The sequence below is a fragment of the Myotis lucifugus genome, unplaced genomic scaffold (genome assembly GCF_000147115.1).
Source record: "Myotis lucifugus unplaced genomic scaffold, Myoluc2.0 scaffold_77, whole genome shotgun sequence".
NCBI lineage: Eukaryota > Metazoa > Chordata > Mammalia > Chiroptera > Vespertilionidae > Myotis > Myotis lucifugus.
The window spans coordinates 2,076,183-2,097,793 of record NW_005871125.1 but is presented as its reverse complement, the minus strand read 5'-3'; the positions used below and the strand labels follow the sequence as shown (position 1 = coordinate 2,097,793).

At 36.2% G+C, this 21,611-nt stretch overlaps 1 protein-coding gene and 1 non-coding gene across 6 annotated transcripts in view; one reads left to right on the top strand and one right to left on the bottom strand.

The window, feature by feature from the left end:
* MYBL1 (MYB proto-oncogene like 1) overlaps nucleotides 1–20,646 on the bottom strand; it is a 32,009-nt gene extending 11,363 nt beyond the window's left edge. For 3 of the 5 annotated variants that reach the window (XM_023755460.1, XM_023755461.1, XM_023755462.1), the window contains exons 1-8: nucleotides 20,222–20,646; nucleotides 12,014–12,115; nucleotides 11,621–11,692; nucleotides 8,157–8,249; nucleotides 6,730–6,950; nucleotides 4,227–4,401; nucleotides 2,062–2,133; nucleotides 1,391–1,495 (exon numbers count right to left, since the gene is read on the bottom strand). In XM_023755460.1, the coding sequence (XP_023611228.1) occupies nucleotides 1,391–1,495; nucleotides 2,062–2,133; nucleotides 4,227–4,401; nucleotides 6,730–6,950; nucleotides 8,157–8,249; nucleotides 11,621–11,692; nucleotides 12,014–12,115; nucleotides 20,222–20,257 (876 nt within the window). In that variant the 5' untranslated portion in view covers nucleotides 20,258–20,646. Of the gene's footprint in view, nucleotides 1–1,390; nucleotides 1,496–2,061; nucleotides 2,134–4,226; nucleotides 4,402–6,729; nucleotides 6,951–8,156; nucleotides 8,250–11,620; nucleotides 11,693–12,013; nucleotides 12,120–20,221 lie in introns of all 5 variants that reach the window. The other 2 variants (XM_014457481.2, XM_006090608.3) reach the window with 1 other exon arrangement.
* LOC111826424 lies at nucleotides 10,846–10,978 on the top strand. Its single transcript, XR_002829757.1, has one exon. It is a non-coding gene; the product is annotated as a small nucleolar RNA SNORA51 (small nucleolar RNA).
* Nucleotides 20,647–21,611: the final 965 nt, after the last annotated feature.

Below are 21,611 nucleotides of genomic sequence, written 5' to 3'. Positions count from 1 at the left end.
AGTAGAACCTAAGAGTTCTTATCATAAGGAAAAAACATTTTTTTGCACCTACATGAGATGATAGATATTAACACTAAACTTAAGTGGCAATCATTTCACAACATATATAAGTCAAATCATTATGTTGTACACCTTAAACTTAAACAGTGCTATATGTTCATTTTACTGGGGGCAGGGGAAGGAAAAGAAACAATATGTAAAGTGTATTGCACTGTCCAATGAAACTTTCTTAGGTGATAAAAACGTGCTACATCTGAAGCTGCTCAGTATGAAAGCCATTAACCATATAGGCAACCATGTGGCTAGTGCAACTGAGGAGCTGAATTTTTAAATTTATTTAAAATTAATTTAGAGAGTATATTGCTCCAGTCCATAGGAAGCACTCAACCAATGTTACCTATTACAATTAAAAATTGCTAGAATGTGCTAGAATCACAATAACAAAATGTTAAGTTTCAAGTTAAATAAGGTGAAAAATTTCAACACTGTTGCTAAACAAGTTCCATTCCTTTGAAAGATTCCTTTAAAAAAATACAAGAATTAAGGCAATTTTATTTCATTAGCATAGAGTTTACAGTCACTTTCTGAAGAGAACTTTGAAATCATATGCATTTCAACTGAGTTTGTAGGTGGGAAAAAGTTTCAAAAAGGGAGATCGCTGGACCCACTGGAAAAAACATAAGGCTGCAAACATACACACCTGACTCTGAACCCCTAACAATAAACTACCTACTTCACAGAGTTAATATAAGGATTACCAAAAACTCATTCAACACATCTATAATGGATCCTCAGTAAAATGGTAGTCATGATACCCTGGTAACCAAAACCCAACATCCATACAAAAATTTTTCTAGAGAGTATAAAGTCTAAATGTTCCTTTTCCCCATATTTTAATGTTATTACTTTTTCCAATTTACTGAATTCAATTAGAAATACAATAAATAGGAAAAAAATTCAAAGAAAGAATAAAAGTAATTTTGGAGTGCATAAATCTCTACATTTAATTATTTTTCAAGCTTTATTTGTCTTTCTAATAAAGCCATAATTACGTGGAATGTCTAAAATAAAACCAAAGCCTAATCTAAACTACACATCATTTTCACAAATATATATATCAAAAATCATACCTTAAGTCTGCTTAACATTTATGACTCAAGAAGCACCTTAATAGTGAACACTGTAAAATATGCTCCAAGAGATGCATATCAAAATCAGGCAATCTCAAAGTAACAAATTAGAAAGACTATTCTTAGTCTATATTAACATCTGAAGTCATACTGAATATGCGTTCCACTTTGTGACATATGAAAGTCAATGCTGATGAGAACCATAAAAGCATATAAAAGATTCTAACAATAAAATCTAAATACTTAACCTAATTTCTTACCGATGGAACTCGCTTTCTTCTAACTTCATTCTCAGCTGACATAAGAAGCAACTCAAGTTCCTTTATTTTTTTTTCCTTATCAGGATCTTCATCAATGAAGGGTTGCTTAAATAAGTTAAACAAAAGAAAAAACAGGCTACTTAACATAATTGCTTTATTATTATTAGTGTTTTAATTTTTATTTTCTTCTGCACAACACAAAATCTATTTTCTCTAAAGCTGAATACTACTAAATCCCAAATACCCAGTATCATAATCCCTCTGGTGTCTAAAGAGATTGATGGTCAATATTTACAATTTAACAGAAAAGATTTGGAAAATTTAAATGCATAAAACATGTATACTGCATCATCTGTATCAATTTAGAAATTTATGTTACTCTTAGTACATATTTTTAATCAGTTTAGCAAAAATATGTCCATTCGCAACCTGAATGCATTAAGTTGGAAAATAAAAGAAGCATCTTACTGGTGTTGACAATCACTTTACATTTGTACGGTTTGTTTCTCAAACCCATGGAACAAACTTTCTCCTTTAATGTTACAATACGCAAAGCAAATAGGACAGATAGTGTTGTTTTTGTCCTCATTTTATGGAAGAGGAAACAAGTACTATTAGACTTTCAATAATATGTTTGCGTTTCCTTTGTTTTATTATAAATAAAAAGTTACCTGAATAAAGGCAGAAGTCTGCACATGTTCTATACAATTGCCTTCAGGTGACACATACTGATAGCCCGGGATCTAAGAAGTAATTAAATCATTAATATTGTAGATAACACTTTAAAATCTATGACAAAGCACAAAAACTCTTGACAAAATAGCAACATTAAAAACTCAGGAAGTATCTGTTAATTTTGAATGTTCATACCAACAATAGTTTCTTATCTAGTAACTAACATTCTTAGGATTTACTGATGAAAAGTATTAACACTTAGAAAAGATCTATGTTCTAGATGAAATGTGAGAATTATTTGGCCTAGAGTTATCAGTCAATCACTCTATTGACTACAATATCCACCAAATACTTTTTAAGTCTGTTATTAGGATTCCTCTATTTCCTGGAGAAGACAAAGTAATTGTGTTCCTATCTTTCAGAGGAAGGGGTTAGTCCTTATGAAGAGCTCACAGAGATGGAAATTAAAGCAAATTTTTCTACTTTCATATTTCCTACTCCTACTTCCAACCTGTGGCAACATCTAGGTAGAAAGATATGAAAACAGAGGCTTGTTCTATTGCTTGTCTTAGAAAAAAAACCCAGCATCATTCATGTACTTTTGAATATTTTGATAATAGATTAAGAATTATTCTGCTTTTCTAAAGCATCTGTAATAAGAATTTTGAAGTTGCATACAAATTTAATGTGCAGTGGTGGAAGGAAATATGCGAAGGTATTTTTTAAAACCTTAAAATCTAACAAATCTAAATATGATATTGTGTATTTCCCACAATGGCCTACCTAAATCACCATCTAATGCAGAATCATTATACATAACTTCTAACATTAAACTTAATTTTCACAATCTTGATTAGCATCAGTTATCACTCCATTTGATAACTACAATGGATTAGAAAGGTATCTTTCTCTAATTTTTCATTAAAATCTGTGACAGTATTTCAAATCAGTGCATTTTTTTTCTTTCAAGTAAAAATTAGAATTAATTTTTAGTAGTTTAAATGAACTATGTATACATCTTTCAATAATTATTAAAAAGGAAGCAATTCTTAAAGTACAAGAAATATCCTATCTTTCCAATATATTTTTATTGAGACTGTTAAGCATTCCCTTGACCCAAATAATTTTTAAAATGAGTCAAAAGAATAAATTTCTATGAGTTAAAAATAAATAAAGTTAAATAACCTTTCTAAGATAGAAACAGAACATTTCAGTTTATACTGCTGAAATCTAGGACTCTAAAAGAAAAATGTAAAACTCTTAAGGTACTGAGCATCAGCAGATAACTGTCTTCGCATGTCTTTCTATTTGTAAATTAAGATGTCATTACTTTCTTTTAAAATTATGTCTTTAAAAATGTCCATTTAATGGAATAAAATCAATTCTGAGGCATACTAAGCATACATTTTTAACACAAATTTTGTCTTTTTTAAGTCAACTTCACTTTTACATTGTAAAAAGATCCAAGAATTGCTCTACATGAAAAATGGCATGACAAATAGCTAGATAGGGAAATGTAAAACAAACCTCATGAAAACTACTAAACTAATTTCTTATAGGTAGGAAAATGCACTGTAAGGAACACAGAGCTTGCCCCGTTATGAACTTGGGTAATCTCTACTCTAGTGAACCTTTTAAAATGAAGACTGAAGTTACTCAACTGGTTAGTTAGTTGAGGGGGAAGCAAAGTTAAATGCCATCAAAGAACAAATTATTTACCACACCCTCCAAAACATTGGCTTGAATGATATTTTCTCCTTTAAATCATTTTATATGCACTTACATCTTAGAGATAAGGAATACTACAATTACACAAAACTTTTTAGAACTACACAGACAACCATTAGCTTTGAATCATAAATAGATTCAAAGAATGATAGTATTAGGAAATGTATATACTAAATTATTAAACTAAATAATGTAAACATTACATGTAAAACGAAATATTTTAATGACTTTGTCCCCAAAGTATTTATCAACCAAAAATGTAGAGATAAGCCTCCACTAATTGTATAACAAGTTGTGGAATATTTTTTCAGCTTGGAAATTCAAATGTCTTTTCTCCTTTATATGTTGTATTTGTCCTATTAAGAAAACAAATACCTTCCCATATAGCAACTAAAAAAATTTTTTAAATAATAAAGGTATTAAAAATATGTGCCTGAACAGGTATGTAAAATTGATTCTGGGTTTGCAAATGGTCCATTGTCGCACAAGGTTTGTGTTGAAGTTTAGATGAAGATCGTTCTAATTTTATTCCATCTTGTAAGTAGCCCTCCTGTTCCACTTTTCTTCGCATAGTAGAATTCCAATGGTTTTTAATAGAATTATCAGTCCTATAAAATGAAAGTGTATAATTTTAAAAGAAAAAGAGGATTCCAAATTTTAATACTGTATAAAATGTACAAAGTGCATTTTACAACATTTATGTAAAATTAGTTACTTTTTAAATTAAAAAGATAAACTGTATGTCTATATGTCAGGCACATTCTAAGCACTGGAGATATAGCAGCAAATAAGGCAAAGGAAGTCCCTCTTTCATGGAATTTACATTCTCATTGGAAATGTGGCAGAAGGAAAGTAGGAAAGAACAGAAAAACAAAAATTAAATATGTAATAAGAGAAATGTCAGTGCAATGTAGATCATTAGAGAAAAATAATGTGTCTCATTATCGATGTGTCTCATCCATGTTTCTCTCTCTCTGTGTCTCTCCCCCCTCCCTCCCACTCTCTCTAAAAATCAATGGAAAAATAACCTTGGGTGAGGATTAACAAAAGGAAAAATGAGTAATAAGGGTAATTTTGATTAGGTGGTCCAGGAGGGCTTCTGAGAGGTGACAGTGAAGCTAAGATCTAAATGACAAGAATGAACCAGCCATAAAAGAACAGAAAAAAAAGAGCATTCCAGATAAAGAGCATAGCAAGGACAAAGACCTTAAAGCCAGAACAACCATGATTGTGAAAAGCAACCACAATTACAGAATCCCAGAATTCTTTTTCACTTCTTAGAACAAAATACTTATGGAACAAAGTTCATGGACTCCGTTTTTGCCTAAGTTTACTTTATATAAACATAAATCTTCAACCTACTTATAGTGTAAATTTCATCTTTCATAAAATCTACAAACATTTACTGAGAACCTAATTTATGTCAAGGTACTAGACTACGTCCTATGCAGTGATAGCGAACCTTTTGAGCTCGGCGTGTCAGCATTTTGAAAAACCCTCACTTAACTCTGGTGCCGTGTCACATATAGAAATTTTTTGATATTTGCAACCATAGTAAAACAAAGATTTATATTTTTGATATTTATTTTATATATTTAAATGCCATTTAACAAAGAAAAATCAACCAAAAAAATGAGTTCGCGTGTCACCTCTGACACGCATGTCATAGGTTCGCCATCACTGTATGGACAATAAAAAGATGTATGAGATTAAAAACATCAAAAGTTCCTAGGCCAGATTCAGTAACTTGAAAAGAACCTTAACATTGTGCTTTCATTTCCTTATCTATGAAGACAGCATTGTTTACTCTGTGTATTTCACAAATATATGAAGGTTAATTAATAATATATGTATAAGCATTTTATAAACAATGAAGTACTATATAGGGATTACAACAACAAAATGCATATCTTCTAAGTGAGGTATGAATTTTTTCAATGTTGTTGGTCTATTGTACTATTAGGAAACATTTGAATCAGTGCACTGTATAATGTACATACCACAGCCCTGCCGCTGAGGGAAATTCTACATCTGAGCCACATGGATATAGAGGGGTGGGCAAAAGTAGGTCTATAATTGTGAGTACTGGAAACACAGAGTATACCAAGTAGACTTCAAGAATGTGGGCAATTTGAGCACTTATGAGATTGTACCTAAGTGCACTGTGCCATTATGCCAGTCTTTTGAATTAATAAAGCTATTGTAATAATTATAACTTGGCCCTGGCCGTGTGGCTAGGTCGGTTGGAGCATCATCCCATATACTAAAAAGTTGTGGGTTCAATCCCCAGTACGGGAGGCAAACGATGGATGTTTCTCTCCCCGCCACTTCCTCTCTCTCGAAAAACAATCAATAAAAACATATTCTCAGGTGAATTAAAAATAGTAATAAAATTAAATAATCATAACCTGCATGTCTTTTTCCATATGAACTGTAAACCTCCTTTTGCCTACCCCTGTATGCACTACTTTCATGATTTGAATCATACCATAATTAAGAATTGAGTTTTCTCTAATGTACTTTCATAGCAATTTATTTCAGCTAGTATTGTTTGTTATTTTCTGGGCTTATGCATAGAATCCAATAAAAAAGAAACCTCTTCGATTTAGACTCCATTCCAACCAAGTTTGTACAAAGGTCTGCTTCATTGGCATTGATATATAAACATAATTTGGGGGAGGGGGTGCAGTAAATGTCCATAATCCAAAGGTCTATCATTTTATTGCAAAAATTACTATAAAATACTTCATTAAAAATAATTATATCCTTACTACAGATATATTACAAATAGTCCCAAACGGTTGCTTGTATTATACAGTCTAAATTTTAATTATAAATAAAATAAAAGTCATGGGGTACTTGCAAATATATTTAATAGTAACATAATAAAGATCAAGTTTAAGTACAGAAAAATGTATATACATTTATATAAGCACCTTCCAGGAAGTAGTTTGGCAATTTCTGCCCAACGATTTCCCAACCGCTTATGTGCTTCATAAATGATCCTGTCCTCCTCTTCTGTCCAGGAAGATTTCTTTACCTCGGGATTCAGATGATTATGCCATCGTTCTCTACACTGCTTGCCTATTCTTCCTTTTAAATGTTTTGCAATTAAAGACCATCTTTTTGGGCCATATTTCTGAACTAATTCAATAACCTAAAAAACAGAAAAACAAAGTTTAAAAAACCATTACCTTGACAGAATGTTAAAAACATAACTCACAAATGCTTTTTTTAAAAAATGCATTAAATCCAAGCCACAACTACAACTTAAAAAAAAAAAATTTGCCAATAAATACTGCTTCAGTATTTGCCAACTTCAAAGACTGATCCCAAACTTATCTAAAATACAAGGTACTAATTAAAGTGACTTGTAAGTTAAATTGTTTTCATACAAATAATTTAAAGTAGCTGTAATAGCCTAATAAATCAGTTTGGAAGTAGGATGGATCTACAGTTATTGTCTTTTCATTTCTTCCTTTCTCAAACTGAAAGGATCTAGATCTCACATTTTAAAACTTATCAAGTAAATCAAATCAGTTCTGAGCTTAATGAAGTAGTAACTTTTTTAGTGTGTGGCAATAAGAATACTCTAATTCTCCAACTACATTAACAATTTTTATGCCATAAAGGACATGAATGAAAGGGTAATTCCAAGTGGAGGACAGAAACTCTCCCATCCTTCTTTTTTATAATACAGAGAATTATCTTGGTTTTTAAATCATCCAACCCTTTGGAAACATGATGCTTTGATATCTATCTTATTTGGTGACTTATTATAGGTCAGAAGGGAAAATTGAGAATGTATATTAAATTATATAAAATGCTATCAAATAAGATAAAATTGTTTTTAAAATGTTAACTCAATTTTCAAAAGAAACTATACCCTAAATGTTACTAACCTAAACTCTAAACAAGGTGCTAAGAGGATAGTATATTTTACTTCCACAAAGCAAACTCTCTGAAAGAAAATACCATATATACTTTGACTCAATTCATTAAAAACTACATTCTGGTCAAGGGCACAAACCTGGGTTGCAGGTTCAATCCCTGGTCCAGTCAGGGCACATGCAGGAGGCAACCAATCAATGTGTCTCTCTCACATTGCCATCTCTCTCTTTCTCTTTCTCCCTCTCTCCTCTTCCCTCCATTCCTCCCTCCCCCCCACCCCAACTCTCTCTAAAAACCCATGGAAAAAATATCCTCAGGTGAGGATTAACAACAACAACAGCACCCAGAGAACAAAATCAAAGTGATTTAAATATAGACTTTATGTGTCAAAACAATGTACTAGGAAGAAAAAAAGCTAATCGATCTACACAGCGGAAGAAGAAGAAAAAAAAGAACATGAACATAATATTACCCTCTGATCTTCTTCTTTGGTCCAGGGACCCTTTATCAATTCTGGATTTAAAACTTTCTGCCATCGATGTTGGCACTGAAAATCAGAACGATTCTGAAAAAATTTAGATGATTTTGTTATTGGACAACTTTCTTCCAGAAAACTAGTCAGCCCAAACTTATGTCTCACAACCTTAAAAATAAAGTCTTCAAGAATAATGTATTCAACAGCATTCTTAAATATGTAATATTTCTTTTACATGCCTGTGTCCCAATTCTTTTTTAATTAAAGTAGTGGCAGGGCTTATACTACAAACAAAAACAATATATACTTGAAATTAAAGTATTTGTCTCTATACTGTACCTTGTAAAACAGCAAGCAGCAAATCTATAATACAAATACTGCCCATAAGAAACGTGTGTAAGGTTGAGAAATAAAAGGAAGTAAACAGAAAACTATATAAAGCAGATAAAAGAACTCAAACAGCACAGCAGCCTAGATTCATATAGATTAGCAGTACATAACTCTACACAATTAAAAAACCCTAAAGGCATTGCTAGACTACTACATGGTGCTTGAAGAAGGATGTTTATAAATGATGACCCCCCAAGTTGTCAAAAAACTAAACATATCTACATGGGAAATGTGTATTATGTATCAGTTAAATTATTTAAGTGTTGAAGCTTAAAAGAAAAATGAATTTACCAGGATAAGAAAACCTTATGTAGAAATATCTCAAACTCCAAAAATGATTAATAATAAATGAAACCTTATTTTAGTCAATTCATGACTTAGTAACTCCTATGTATTATGATGATGATAATAATAATAGTAACTTTTCATTAGTAATTCAATTTACAAAGACATTAGTTAATATACACAATTATAGATAATTTAAAAATATATAAAGCAATAGATACCAATACTTTGCTTACCAATAGTTCGGTCTTTGTGTCTACTGCACTTCAAATTATTTTTATTCAAATTGAGCTTCATTTTTAGTTTCTATACATCAATGCTGATCCATTTTAAGGCTATCACTTTCTTTAAAATAATCAGGTTGTTCCTTTATGTTCTTGTAGCATTCTCTGTTCACTTCATTTGCTGTTATACCATTGAAGTTAAACTGATAAAACTAATGTAAATAACTTTTCTGATTTAGCTTCCATTTATTGAACATGGAAGCTAAATGTCTGGAACTATGCCAAACATTCTATGTTATTTCTAATTCTCACAAAAATACTACAAAACCAGTACTATTATTTACATATTATAGCCTATATCAGTGATGGCGAAACTTTTGAGCTCGGCGTGTCAGCATTTTGAAAAACCCTCACTTAACTCTGGTGCTGTGTCACATATAGAAATTTTTTGATATTTGCAACCATAGTAAAACAAAGACTTATATTTTTGATATTTATTTTACATATTTAAATGCCATTTAACAAAGAAAATCAACCAAAAAAATGAGTTCATGTGTCACCTCTGACACACGTGTCTAAGGTTCGCCATCACTGACCTATATAATAAGAGAGAAACATGCAAATTAACCGTCACTCCACCACAAAGATGGCTGCACCCAAGGCTGAGGCCAAGTTCCCATAACGAGCCTTAAGGAGCAATCAGCAGGGACCTGAGGCTGCGCCCTCCCGCCCAGCAGGGCTTGACAGGGGACCTCAAGGTGCACCCCCCGCCCCGGCGCCAGGCCGGAGGAACTCAGGCTACGCCCCTGCCCTGGCACCGGGCCAGGGGACCTGAGGCTGTGCCCCCCACCCAGCGAGACTTGACGGGGGACCTCAAGGTGCACCCCCCACCCTGGTGCTGGGCCGGGAAACCTCAGGCCATGCCCCCCGCCTGGCAGGGCTTGACAGGGGACCCTCAGGCCACACCCCCTGCCCCGGCGCCAGGCTGGGGGCAGCAGGCCGCACTCCCTGCCCGGCGGGGCTTAATGGGGGACCTCAGACCGTGCCCCCTGCCCCGGCCCAGGCTGGGGGACCTCAGGCCATGCCCCCCCCGCCCTGGCGCCAGGCCAGGGGACCTGAGGCTGACCCCCCCCCCCACCCGGTGGGGCTTGACAATGGTGGGACCGGCTGGGTCTGGATCTAGCCCAATGAGGGGGGTCCGGCTGGGTCTGGGTCTCGTGCGGTTTTGAGGCACACGTGGGTGGGTGGGGACTTGCCTCTGGGTCCTGTGGTGCACCCCAGACTCTGACAGGAGGAAGATTTTTATATACATTTTACTAATTTTCTTTCATCTCTGACACTTCTATTATAGAGAAAGGGCAAAGAGCAATATTAAAATATTTCCTCTAATTAATCCCCTTTTAATGTGCACGAATTTCGTGCACCGGGCCACTAGTTATCTATATAACTGAAGATCAAAGAAAAAATTTTCTAAGCTAATAGAGTTGACATTTGAACAAAATTTAGATTGGCTCAAAAATTTAATGTTCTTTCCATTATTTGGTCTCCATTTTCAGGTTATATTAAAAGGAGTGACTGCCTAGCCAGTGTGGCTCAGTGGCTGAGTGTCAACTTATGAACCAGAAGGTCGCAGTTTGATTCCCAGTCAGGGTATATGCCTGGGTTGTGGGCTCGATCCCAACTGGGGGGTGTGCAGGAGGCAGCCAGTCAATGATTCTCTCTCATCATTGATGTTTCTCTCTCTCTCTCCCTCTCCCTTCCTCTCTGAAATCAACAAAAAATATATAGGCCTCCTGGTGCTTACCACAGGCTGTGTTCTTACACTGACTGTACAGAAATAGGAGGCAGAGTTAACTTGCCCCATATACACCTCAGCTCAGGCTCTTTTGCCTGGTCTGTATTGTGAATGGGGAGACATTGAAAAAAAAAAATTTTTATATATATATATATTTTAAAGGAGTCATAACAATATAAAAACAACATAGATAACATGGTTTCTGAAACCCAAAGTAGTCAATACAGAAATTAAAATATGAATTTTTTAAAATATGAATATTTTGCCTTACTACCAAAAGTGTAGCGAGGAACAAATAAAAGTATACGTGAAAATACTTAGTAAATTATAAAATTATATGCTAATAAACAGTAGGTAAATAGTAGTATGTATAATTTTTTTAAATCGGTAAACATTTTAAAATGTAAGCATTTTATGACAAACTTTTCAACAGACTTTTCTGATTTTTATTAATTAGTTATCAAGTATTTCAATATAATTAACTTCTCTCAAAATGTTTTAATACTTATCAGCAAATATGTATAAAGCCCTACCCAAACTTAGTATCATTTTTGTTTTAGATTAGTAATCTTTTTAGGCCCTGTGGATAAACTAATTACAAGAAAATCAGACTTTCTAAACCATTGGCCACTATAGGAGGACCAGAATAAAAGATGTTTTTAGGAAGAAAACCCGAACCTAAAATAATAGAGACACATTTTTAAAAACAGAAAATTTAACTCAATTGCCCAAATCATCCATTATATATAGAAATATGTTTCCCTTACCTGAAGATGACTAGCAATGAGAGTCCAATCGTCAGTTCCATGTTGTTCAACCAACTTCTTTAACTTATCATCCTATTAAAACAGGTATGAACTTTAGAAAGCTTTCCCTCACCCTATTACTCTATCCCTTAATACAGATAATTCTCTGATTGTTTCATGCCATATCTGGTGGCCATTTTTAGGACTAAATCCACTATAATATAAGTTTTCCCATTTACTCTACTGTTTCTAGCTCAACATTAATCCACTATTCATGCCTCTGGCTGAAGAAAAATAATGTGCAAGTTAGTTGATGGATAACTCTTCTCATGTTTTATTTTAAAATAGTTTTCATATCTATAACAGCATTAATAAATACAGGTATGAAGTTAGTAAACTTTATCAGATAATCACCTCATCTCTTGTCCATTTTACTCTGTTCCAGAGTTTCTTTAATCCTTTTTGTTGGGGTACTTCATAATCATGATCAGCATACTGAAGGTCATCATCCTCATCCTCACTTATAAAAACACAATTGTGAAATGAAAAATTTTATTTAAATTTTTAAATTCAGTCATTGAACAGGTATGACTAAAGAAGCCACTCAAACTAAAAGGCATATATCCAATAAGATTATTTAAAGTATTAAAAAAAAAAACTTAGAGACATACATTGGAGAGAAACTATAGTTCTTACAACCAGAGATAAGAGTGGATATGCCACCAGGGTCCAAGGTAAACTTTATGTCATCCTAAGGGGTTTGACTTTTATTCTTTTTTTTTTTTTTAAATATATTTTATTGATTTTTTTATAGAGAGGAAGGGAGAGAGATAGAGAGTTAGAAACATCGATGAGAGAGAAACATCGATCAGCTGCCTCCTGCACACCCCCTGGGGATGTGCCCGCAAACCAGGTACATGCCCTTGACCGGAATCGAACCTGGGACCTTTCAGTCACCAGGGTCCAAGGTAAACTTTAAGCCAAACCGGTTTCGGCGACTTTTATTCTTTATTTGATCTTTATCCTAAAAAGTAAAGGACTTTAAGAAGTGAAAGATAAATCACTATCAGAAATTGGAGAAATGAAGGAAGGAAGACCAATTAGTAATCTTTTACAGTAAATTATTAGGGCCTGACAATGGTAATGGTAAAACACAAAACATAGGCAGTTAACACACTGGAAGAAATAATCCATTAATAATACAACAAAAGTTAAAATATGTAGAAATAACTTGAATGTACAAGGTCAAAGTAGAGTAAATAAAAAAACAGTATTGTGAGACACAAAAGACTTGAACTAATGGAAAAACATCCAGACCACATTCTTGGACAGGAAAACGGTATTCTAGATGTCCATTCTCCCTAAATTAACATAAAAATATACTGTGGGGAAACAATAAATCAAACAGAATGGCAATGGCACATAAACATACACAGATCGCTGCAACAGAACATTCAGAAAAAAGTAAAACCATTTGGGAATTTGGAAAATTAAAACAGCAACATATTAAATTAGTAGGGTAAAGATGGACTTTTCAATAAATGGTAAGACACTGGGTAGCTATTTTTAAAAAATAAAGATCAAGTCCTACTTTAAAATAAAAAATTCAGATGAAGCAAATATTTTACATTTTTGAAATGAAACCATAATAGTACTATAATAGGGTAGAATTCTGTTTTTTATATTATTGAGTAGAAGAGATCTAAATGTGACAAAAATCAAGAAACCATTAAAGAACAAACTGACTAAAGTAATGACAATGGTCATAGAAAAAAGTACATGAAACAGATATTTAACAGGTAGAAACAAAAAGATTTTACAACTACTAGATATGAGAGACATGGGAAAAGGAGAAATCAAGGATGACTTCAAAATTTCTGGCTTTGGGAGCATAAATAGAGCTATTCACTGAGATAAGGAATAGAGAAGGAAAGCTGAACTTTGAAGGGGATGGGGAGAGTACTAAGTTCTGGACTAGCTGATTTCAAGGCACTTAAGAACTATATGAGAAATATAGTATATACTAGTATATAACAGCAAGTATATATATTCAAATATATACATCAGCACCGTACAAAGAAATGTAATGCAAGCCACATATGTAATTTCCTAGCAACCACATTTTAAAAAATAGAAACAGATAAAATTAATTTTAATAAATGTTATTTACCCAATATATTTTTAAAATTATCATTTCAACATGTAATCAATATAATCATGAAATGTTTTACATTACTTTTTTTCTTACTAAAGCCTTCAAAATCAGGTGTGTATTTTATAGTTAAGCACATCGCAATTCAGACTAGCCACATTTCAATAGCCACATGTTGCTAGTAGTGCTGCTACTGTGCAAAGCAGATCTTGAAGGCAACTGGGCACATGGATATTCTGCTCAAGTAAAAAGTCTAGGGTAGACACAGTTTTGGCAATCACCAACATACAGAGAACAATTAAAGCCATGAGAGCAAGAAGCCCCAGAAAAAGAGGGCAACTGAATTGATAAGCTGAATTAGAGAATTTTTAGTAGCTAGGGCACTAAAGTCATCAGCATCTGAAAATAACATAAGCCAATATTTATTTAAACTGCCTAAGTACCAGACACTGTGGCAGTCTATAAAATTTCTCTAAAACCCCACAACTCTAAAAGGGGATGATTATTCTTGTTATTCCCATTTTACAGAATAGGAAATTTAGAAAAGTAACTTCTTGCCCACAGTTACACCAAATATAGCATGACTGAACTCCAAAACTCACTAACTTCTAAATATACCATATTGGAAAAATAGGTAAGAGAATACCAAAAAAGCTGGTTCATGCCAGACAAACTTCAAGTACATTTTTAAATCACAGCAAGGTTCTACTTCTAACTTAACTACTCACTTTGAATCCATGAATATATTAGCCTCTCAGAGCTTTAGTTTATGTTTGTAAAATGAAGATAATACCACCTACATTATAGAATAAATGAAAAACATGGAAACACCTTATACAGCATCTGGCACAGAGAGGTGGCTCAATGTTATTATTATGTGCATAGGCTGAATGTCTAACAATATTCAAAGTTATTTTGCTTTACTAGATTCAACTTTACAAAAATTCATTCTGATTTCAAATAGCAAAATCTTGATGATTTGTTTAACCTTATTAATAGAACTTAGTAAGAGCATGTAGGTAGTTCTTAATATTACATAGTTTCAATTTTATAAAACTGAAAAATAAAGGCCTGGATTTAATACATACTGTCTACAAATCCTTTGTAGGAACTTCTCATTTCCCTGCTATTTGCAGCCATCTTCAGCTATCAGAAATATCACCTGATTAGCCAAGACTACAAATTGTTAAATTGGAGATGGTTCAGGATCCAATTACTTCATAAATTTCTAAGATGGCTACTAAATCAGATAAACCACCATACTAAAGTTTTCTATCCAAATTGTATGTACTCATGGCAGCTATCCTTCCTTCTTAATGCCAATTACACTTGCCAACCTTCCCAACCAAATAGTAGAGTGCAAAGACCACATCTAATATGTTAATCTCTCAACACCAAGTACAGTACCTGCCATTCAAATATGTATGTGTAAAATTAATGAATGAGCTTCCTTACTCTTTCACCTCTTCCAAGTCTCTGAATTCTAAAATTACCTCACACGTGGATATGAAGAAAACATTTTTTTTTAAAAGAAAATACCTCTAGGAGGTTCTGAAGGGCATTCCCATTTATTAAAAAGGACTTCCAAAATCCAAATTTACCTCCAAATGATAGAACATAAAAAACAGAACCTGCTAAAACAAACATTTAAAAAAATATATTCAGTACAGAAGGGTTTCTTTGGGGTGTCATGTTGCCAAACCTTTCCTAGAACTATCCCAGCAACATTACCACTTCCTGCCATCCCAAACAGGCCTTGATTGTGCCTTTCACGGGTTCCCCTCTTCCTCCCTCCCTCAGATCCCAACAGCTGCCACAACAGCATTTTGAGACTGCTTTAAAAATTAGGTTATTTATAAATCAAAACAACTTTCAACTTGGGGAGTTGCCCATATAAATCTTTAATCACAAAAATATCTACATCCTATCTAATCCGTATGAAATCCACCTTAAGGTTCTTACCAAAATATTTTAAGTTAAGGGTATGAGTCCAAAAATATTACTTGGGTCCAAAGAGTAATATTCCTGGAAACTTGTTCATTTTTAACTTTCAAATTCTCCCTTATTTCTAATCACATACGTGGTCTGTGAGAAATTTCTATTTCTACACGGGGTTTCATTCTGTTTTGCATCAGCATGGTCATCAGTTTTCAGGCCAAGTTGCATAGCTCAGTCAGTGTTCAGGAAGCTGGGTTTTTGAGTGGGTGAGTGTGAGAGAGCATTAAAGTAGAATTCTTAGAGTCATCTCCCTACCACTGGGACTTCCCTAGCTACTTCTTAGTTTTAGAATTAAGTTATTTCTGTATTATTTAAATTATTGTTGAAAAGATTACATAACTTTTAAATAAGAAGTATGACAGAAAAAGATCCTAGAAACAATTTATTAATATTACAACAGAAAGATGGCTGACAATGCCAACAGTTTGCCAAGAATAAAGGGAAAGGATAAAACCCCACAAGAAACCTCACCAATATTCCAATTTCACCATTTAACAATGAAAAAAGTTCCATTGCTTTCTACTCTGCTCTATTTTTCTGATTTTTATATCATCTTTTAACATTTCTGTATTATAGCAATCAATGCTGGTAAGATGTACTAAATAAAATCAACTTCCTACTGTGTAGATAAATAAACCATTTCTAGCCTGGAATGACTAATCTAGAAGACAGCCAAAAAATAGGTGAAATTATTTCTGCCATCACAAAGCAAAAATAAAAGAGGAATTTGGTCTCAGAATTTTCATCCAGGCCTTGGTTCCAAAATCATTCTGACAGTTTTAGTGTTTGAGTTAAAGAAAAAATTTATGCCATAACTGTTAATACATTATCTGAGTATTCAAATGGAAAGGGTTTTGTCGATTATGAATGAACAAAGTGATTAGGGTAATTATGAAACAGCAAAATGAAGCACACACATACAAAAAATATACTATGACTCACTAAGCAAGGAAGATGGTTAACAGTAACTTCATACTGAGGTGTAAGCTAATATGATGTGACAGTCATTTGTGAAATAACACACAATTATTCATACTTGACAACACTAGATAAAACATCCTGGAGAAGTTCGATTTTATACGCCACCAATTATATCACCTAAAGAGAGTAAAATGAGGCTGCCAAAAAAAAAAAGTGAGAATTTTAAAAAATTTATTTTTATTTGAAAACAAACTACTGGTTTGAAATTGGAGAAATATCAATAGTTTTACAAAATTTGTTGTAATAAAATCACTTCAACTTGATCATATTTTAAATCACAAACTGCATCAAGTCTGAAATTTTTATCATAATCAAAAAATACATCTTTATTAAACTGTTTTGACAGAATAACAGTGCATTCTTAAAAGTCCAATTGAATTCCAAGTATGAAAATTTACCAGGTTAATTTAATATAGTGAAATCAGGCCACCCAGTGGTAAATATGATGTACTGCATACGTGAATGAATATTTTTCCCCCAAATCTTGACTGCTAACTAGCATCACTATAGTAGACAAATTTGACTTTATTTGACCATTATTAATAGCAATAGTGAAGTAAATACTTAAGAGAGTTCTCCTAGCTATTCATAAACAAAAACAATATGAGGGTATTTCTATTTTATTCCATTAGTGGGTATACATTTTTAAATGAGAAAAAATTATTACAAAAGGGTTCAAAATAGGATATATATTAAATTAGAAGTTACCTTACAGACCATAAGATTAAAATCCCTTATAATAACAAATAAACAACTGGGATACAGAGTTTATTTGCTTCCCCCCCCCCAAAAAAACAACATTGCTAGTTAATGACAAAACTGATTTTTAAAAATCGTTTTTCATATTTCAGTATTCTTTCACCCATAACACCCATTTTGATGGAGACAACATAGTAAAATCGCTTCCTACACACACGTGTACCCAACTGAAAACATCTTCCAATTCAAGAACTGGCTTTTATCTTTTCAGTTTAGTGTAATCACAGGTCATCTCAAGTGTAAACAGGCCTTTTGGCTTCTAAATGACATTTTTTAAAGTTTATACTTAAGGGTAGACTTGGCTTTAAAAACTAAAATTAATTACTTAATACATAAATATGTTTTAAAAATCAAATACATGTTAATAACAGATATGGCAACTTTAGAATTGCCTACAAATTGTCATTAAAACCCCCAGTAGGATCTAAAACTATTTGAAGTCACAGCAATGAGCCTTTTCTTTTATGTATATATAGATATAGCTATTTTAAAGATCAAAAGAGCCAACATCCTTCAGCTGTTTCACACCTGAGGTAACAGCGTTTTACTTTTTTTTCAAGATCATACAGAAAAAAATGTATTACAGGATTTATGCCTATATATAGTCTTATGCAAAATTCTTATACAGCAAAGTATGATTTTCATTCAAATACTTAAATATAATTTAGAATACTAAACATTCAAGTGTGAAGACCCTAAGAAAATACACCATCCAGAGATGATAATTTCTCACATCCTCTACCTGAATACTCCCATAGGGTGTGCAACTTCACTCCACTATATTTAATTACTCCAGACTTATGACTCCTTAAATCATTCTATAATATACATTTCAATTAATTTATACAGCAAACAAGGAATAAAAGTCAACAGTACAATTAATGTTTAGATCTCAAAGTTCACAGTATTGTCAATAAAATAAAACTTATACAGGCAAATTAATCATTAAAACACTTCTTCTTTCTTAGTCTATCATTATGAAGCATACACAAATTATGAAGCAAACAGAAAACCAATTGGAGAAGGCACGGTTCTGATATTCAAGCATCCATGTCTAACCATAACTAAATGCTGGTGACAGCATTAGCCAAGAAACTATTTTGAATAAAATCAACATCAGTACTGATAAGTACTGCCACACATTATAGCACTTGCCACTTGCTTAATGGTTATTTTTATTTTAGTTTAAAATTGTTGTATATTCAAAAGAAAGGGCCTAATCCAGTACCTCAGTAATTATAATTACAGGAACTTCTAATATCTATCTTTTCTGAAATTTAAGAGGTTAGCTGGGTCCTTGACATTCCAGGGCAGTGATTCTCACCTGGGTGATTTTTGCCCCCCAATAGACATTTGGTAATGTCTGGAGATCTTTGATTTTTCAGGGCTGGAGGAAGTGGGTGTTACTGGTATCTACTGTTCTTAAGCCAGCGATGTTGCTAAACATCCTACAAAGCCCAGGTCAGCCCCTCACCACCCAAAGTATTATCTGATATATCTATAGTGTCAAGGTTGAAACCCCTGTTCTAGAAATGTGGGTTTATATATGTGTGTGTATACATTTGTTCCACCTCAAAAGTTTGACCTACACTGTAGTTGCTACAAACTAATAAGCTAACAAGGACTTAATTGTATTTTATGCTGCTTTCTGCAAAAACATCTTACATACAGCAAGTGCCTAACAAATTAATATAGCAATATTATGTGTATCATTACCAATTTGTAACAGAAATCTGCACTGAATGAATCCTGATACTAAACTTCAACTTAATACATCACTAGTTAAGACTTTGAGGTTGTGGATTTAGAAACAAAGCCATTTGGAAATAGTGCCAAACTTCTTTTCAGGTTTATTAATATCACAATGAAAAGACAACCTAGTTTGTTGGTTTTTTTTGTCTTCCAAGTGATTACTACACACAACTTAGGAGTAGCTACTATACATAAGTAAATCAGATACATAAATTCATCCTAGCAAGTTTTTTGGTGTTTTTTTTTTTAAAGTGCTTTACCTCTGTGCAAACTTAGCTACGGTCAGAGCCAAACATGGACACTCAAAATACGAGTAGTGAATCAAACACCTTGTTTTTATTTTAAGATCAAGCTACTGGTAGTATTAGTGTGACATCTATCTCTATGTATACATATTTAATAGAAAGTATTAAACATACACACATAGAGCTGAGAACATGAGTATGCTAATTACAGGAAACCATCCTAAAGGTCCTCTTCTCCACTATTCAGCAGGTTTTCCCAGCCTGTCGGGAAGCGAGGATGGCAGAGGGGTCTCCGCCCAGGTTCGCCCCTGGGTTCCTAGTTTCACTGGCAGCGATTCCGAGAAAAAAAAGTGCCTCTGAACACCATTTCCAGGGCATCCTGGCAGAACACCGCCCCTTCTCTCGGCGTAGCGTCTTCCCCGAAGCAACTTACCTGGCAAGAAACTCTCTACACCAACAAGTGGTTGTGAGAGATTCTGGGGAGCATCCACTCGAAGGAGCAACCTGGGCATCTGTGACCCACTTTCCGGCTCTGAAACACGCTGGTCCCCCAACTCTGCACACGTCACAGCTGTGCTCGGGGCCAGCCGGGCCCAGGCGGCTGTGGAGCAGCGGGAAGGGAAACCTCTGCCCCGGGCCGGCCCGGGAGGGCCTGGTGGGGAAGCAGCGGGAAAAGAGACAGGACCCGGGGATGAGCCTGTGACGACAGACCCGGGCGAAAGGGATGTCACCCACCTGCGCGACCTCTTCGCCATCCTTCGAGTACCGCATAGGCGCGGGCTGGGCGGGGACGCAGGTCAGCCTCCTCCAGCCTCAGGCGAATGCTTCCGTGCCCCGACCCTCCCGCCGACTGCCCGGCTCCCTCTCCCAGGCCACCGAGCGGGGAACGCACGTCCCCGGTGGGGCAGGACAGAGGGGCGGACAGACACCCGCCCCCGGGTCCGCAGCGCCGCTCCTACCCCCGGCCCGGCCCAGTCAGGGATGCCCCCAACATGTCAGCAGGCGCGCTCCCGCCCTCCGCCGGCCCCTCCCGCCGCCTCTCAGCCTCCTCGCCTCGGGCGCCGACCCCCGCCCGCTCCCCGCAGCGAGCAGCTCTGCAAGGCTCGCAGGAGCCTCCTGCAGGGTTTTGTCCCGTCCGCCGAATCTCGCGCCCAGCCTCCCTCCAGAGCCGCCTGTTTGAATCTACGCTCGCGAGAACGCACCTCATTGGCTGGGCGCCGCGCGCGAGGACGAGGCTGGGGAGCGGAGATTGCGCGCGAGGGTTGCGGGCCGGGGCGCTGGGATCCGGGCCTGGAACTCGCGAGAACTGGGAACGGAGCGGGGAACCGGCGGGAGGAGGGGCGGGGCTAGCGGGCGCTGCTGTGACAAGACCCCCGGGCGCGCCGGGCGCCGCACCGCGAGGAGGCGGGACGCCGAGGGCCGCGCGGGGCCTGCCGGGAAAAGGAGTTCCCGCACTCGCCGAGAGGTGGGTCTGGAAGCGGCGACCGGCGCCCTCACTTCCCGGGGTTCGCGGACGGTGCTCCCGGGGACCTGGGCGGGCTCGGCGGGGGACGTCCCTGCCGCCTTCTCGGGGCCACAGCTCCTCCCTCCTCGGTGTGTCCCGCCTCGCGAGTGAGGGGGCGCGGTCTGCGGACCTGAGGCGAGTCTAACCATCACGTTTGGGCGGCCGTTACTGTGTAAGCACAAATAGGAGCCCTGTTTGCCCCGACGCCCTAACTCCCGGAGTAGCGAGCAGTCAGTCTGTGGCGGAAAAGTGAGTACAGTTACCCAGAATGAGCTCCTGCGACAGGTGGAGAAGAGTTTTTAGCTGAGGCCGGCGTGCTCGGGACCGAACCGGGAACCAGTCCGGGTCTGCAGCCGGTTTGGGGAGCGTGGGGAGCAGCCACTGGGCGCGGGGAAGGAGCCCTGACCAGGCGAGTGATGCGGGAGAAGAGAGCGGGCGGGCGGAGCGGGAGCGGCACCTGGAGAACTCGCGGCGGCGGCAGCAGCGACTTGAGAGGTTTCGCATCTCGGAGCTGCTCACGGCTCCATTCGAGTAGCATTCAAGTCCATGAACTACAGTGACCATTCAGAAACGGCGAAAGGTCCCGATTTGCAAGGTGTAACATGCTCTGCTGCAGACAGC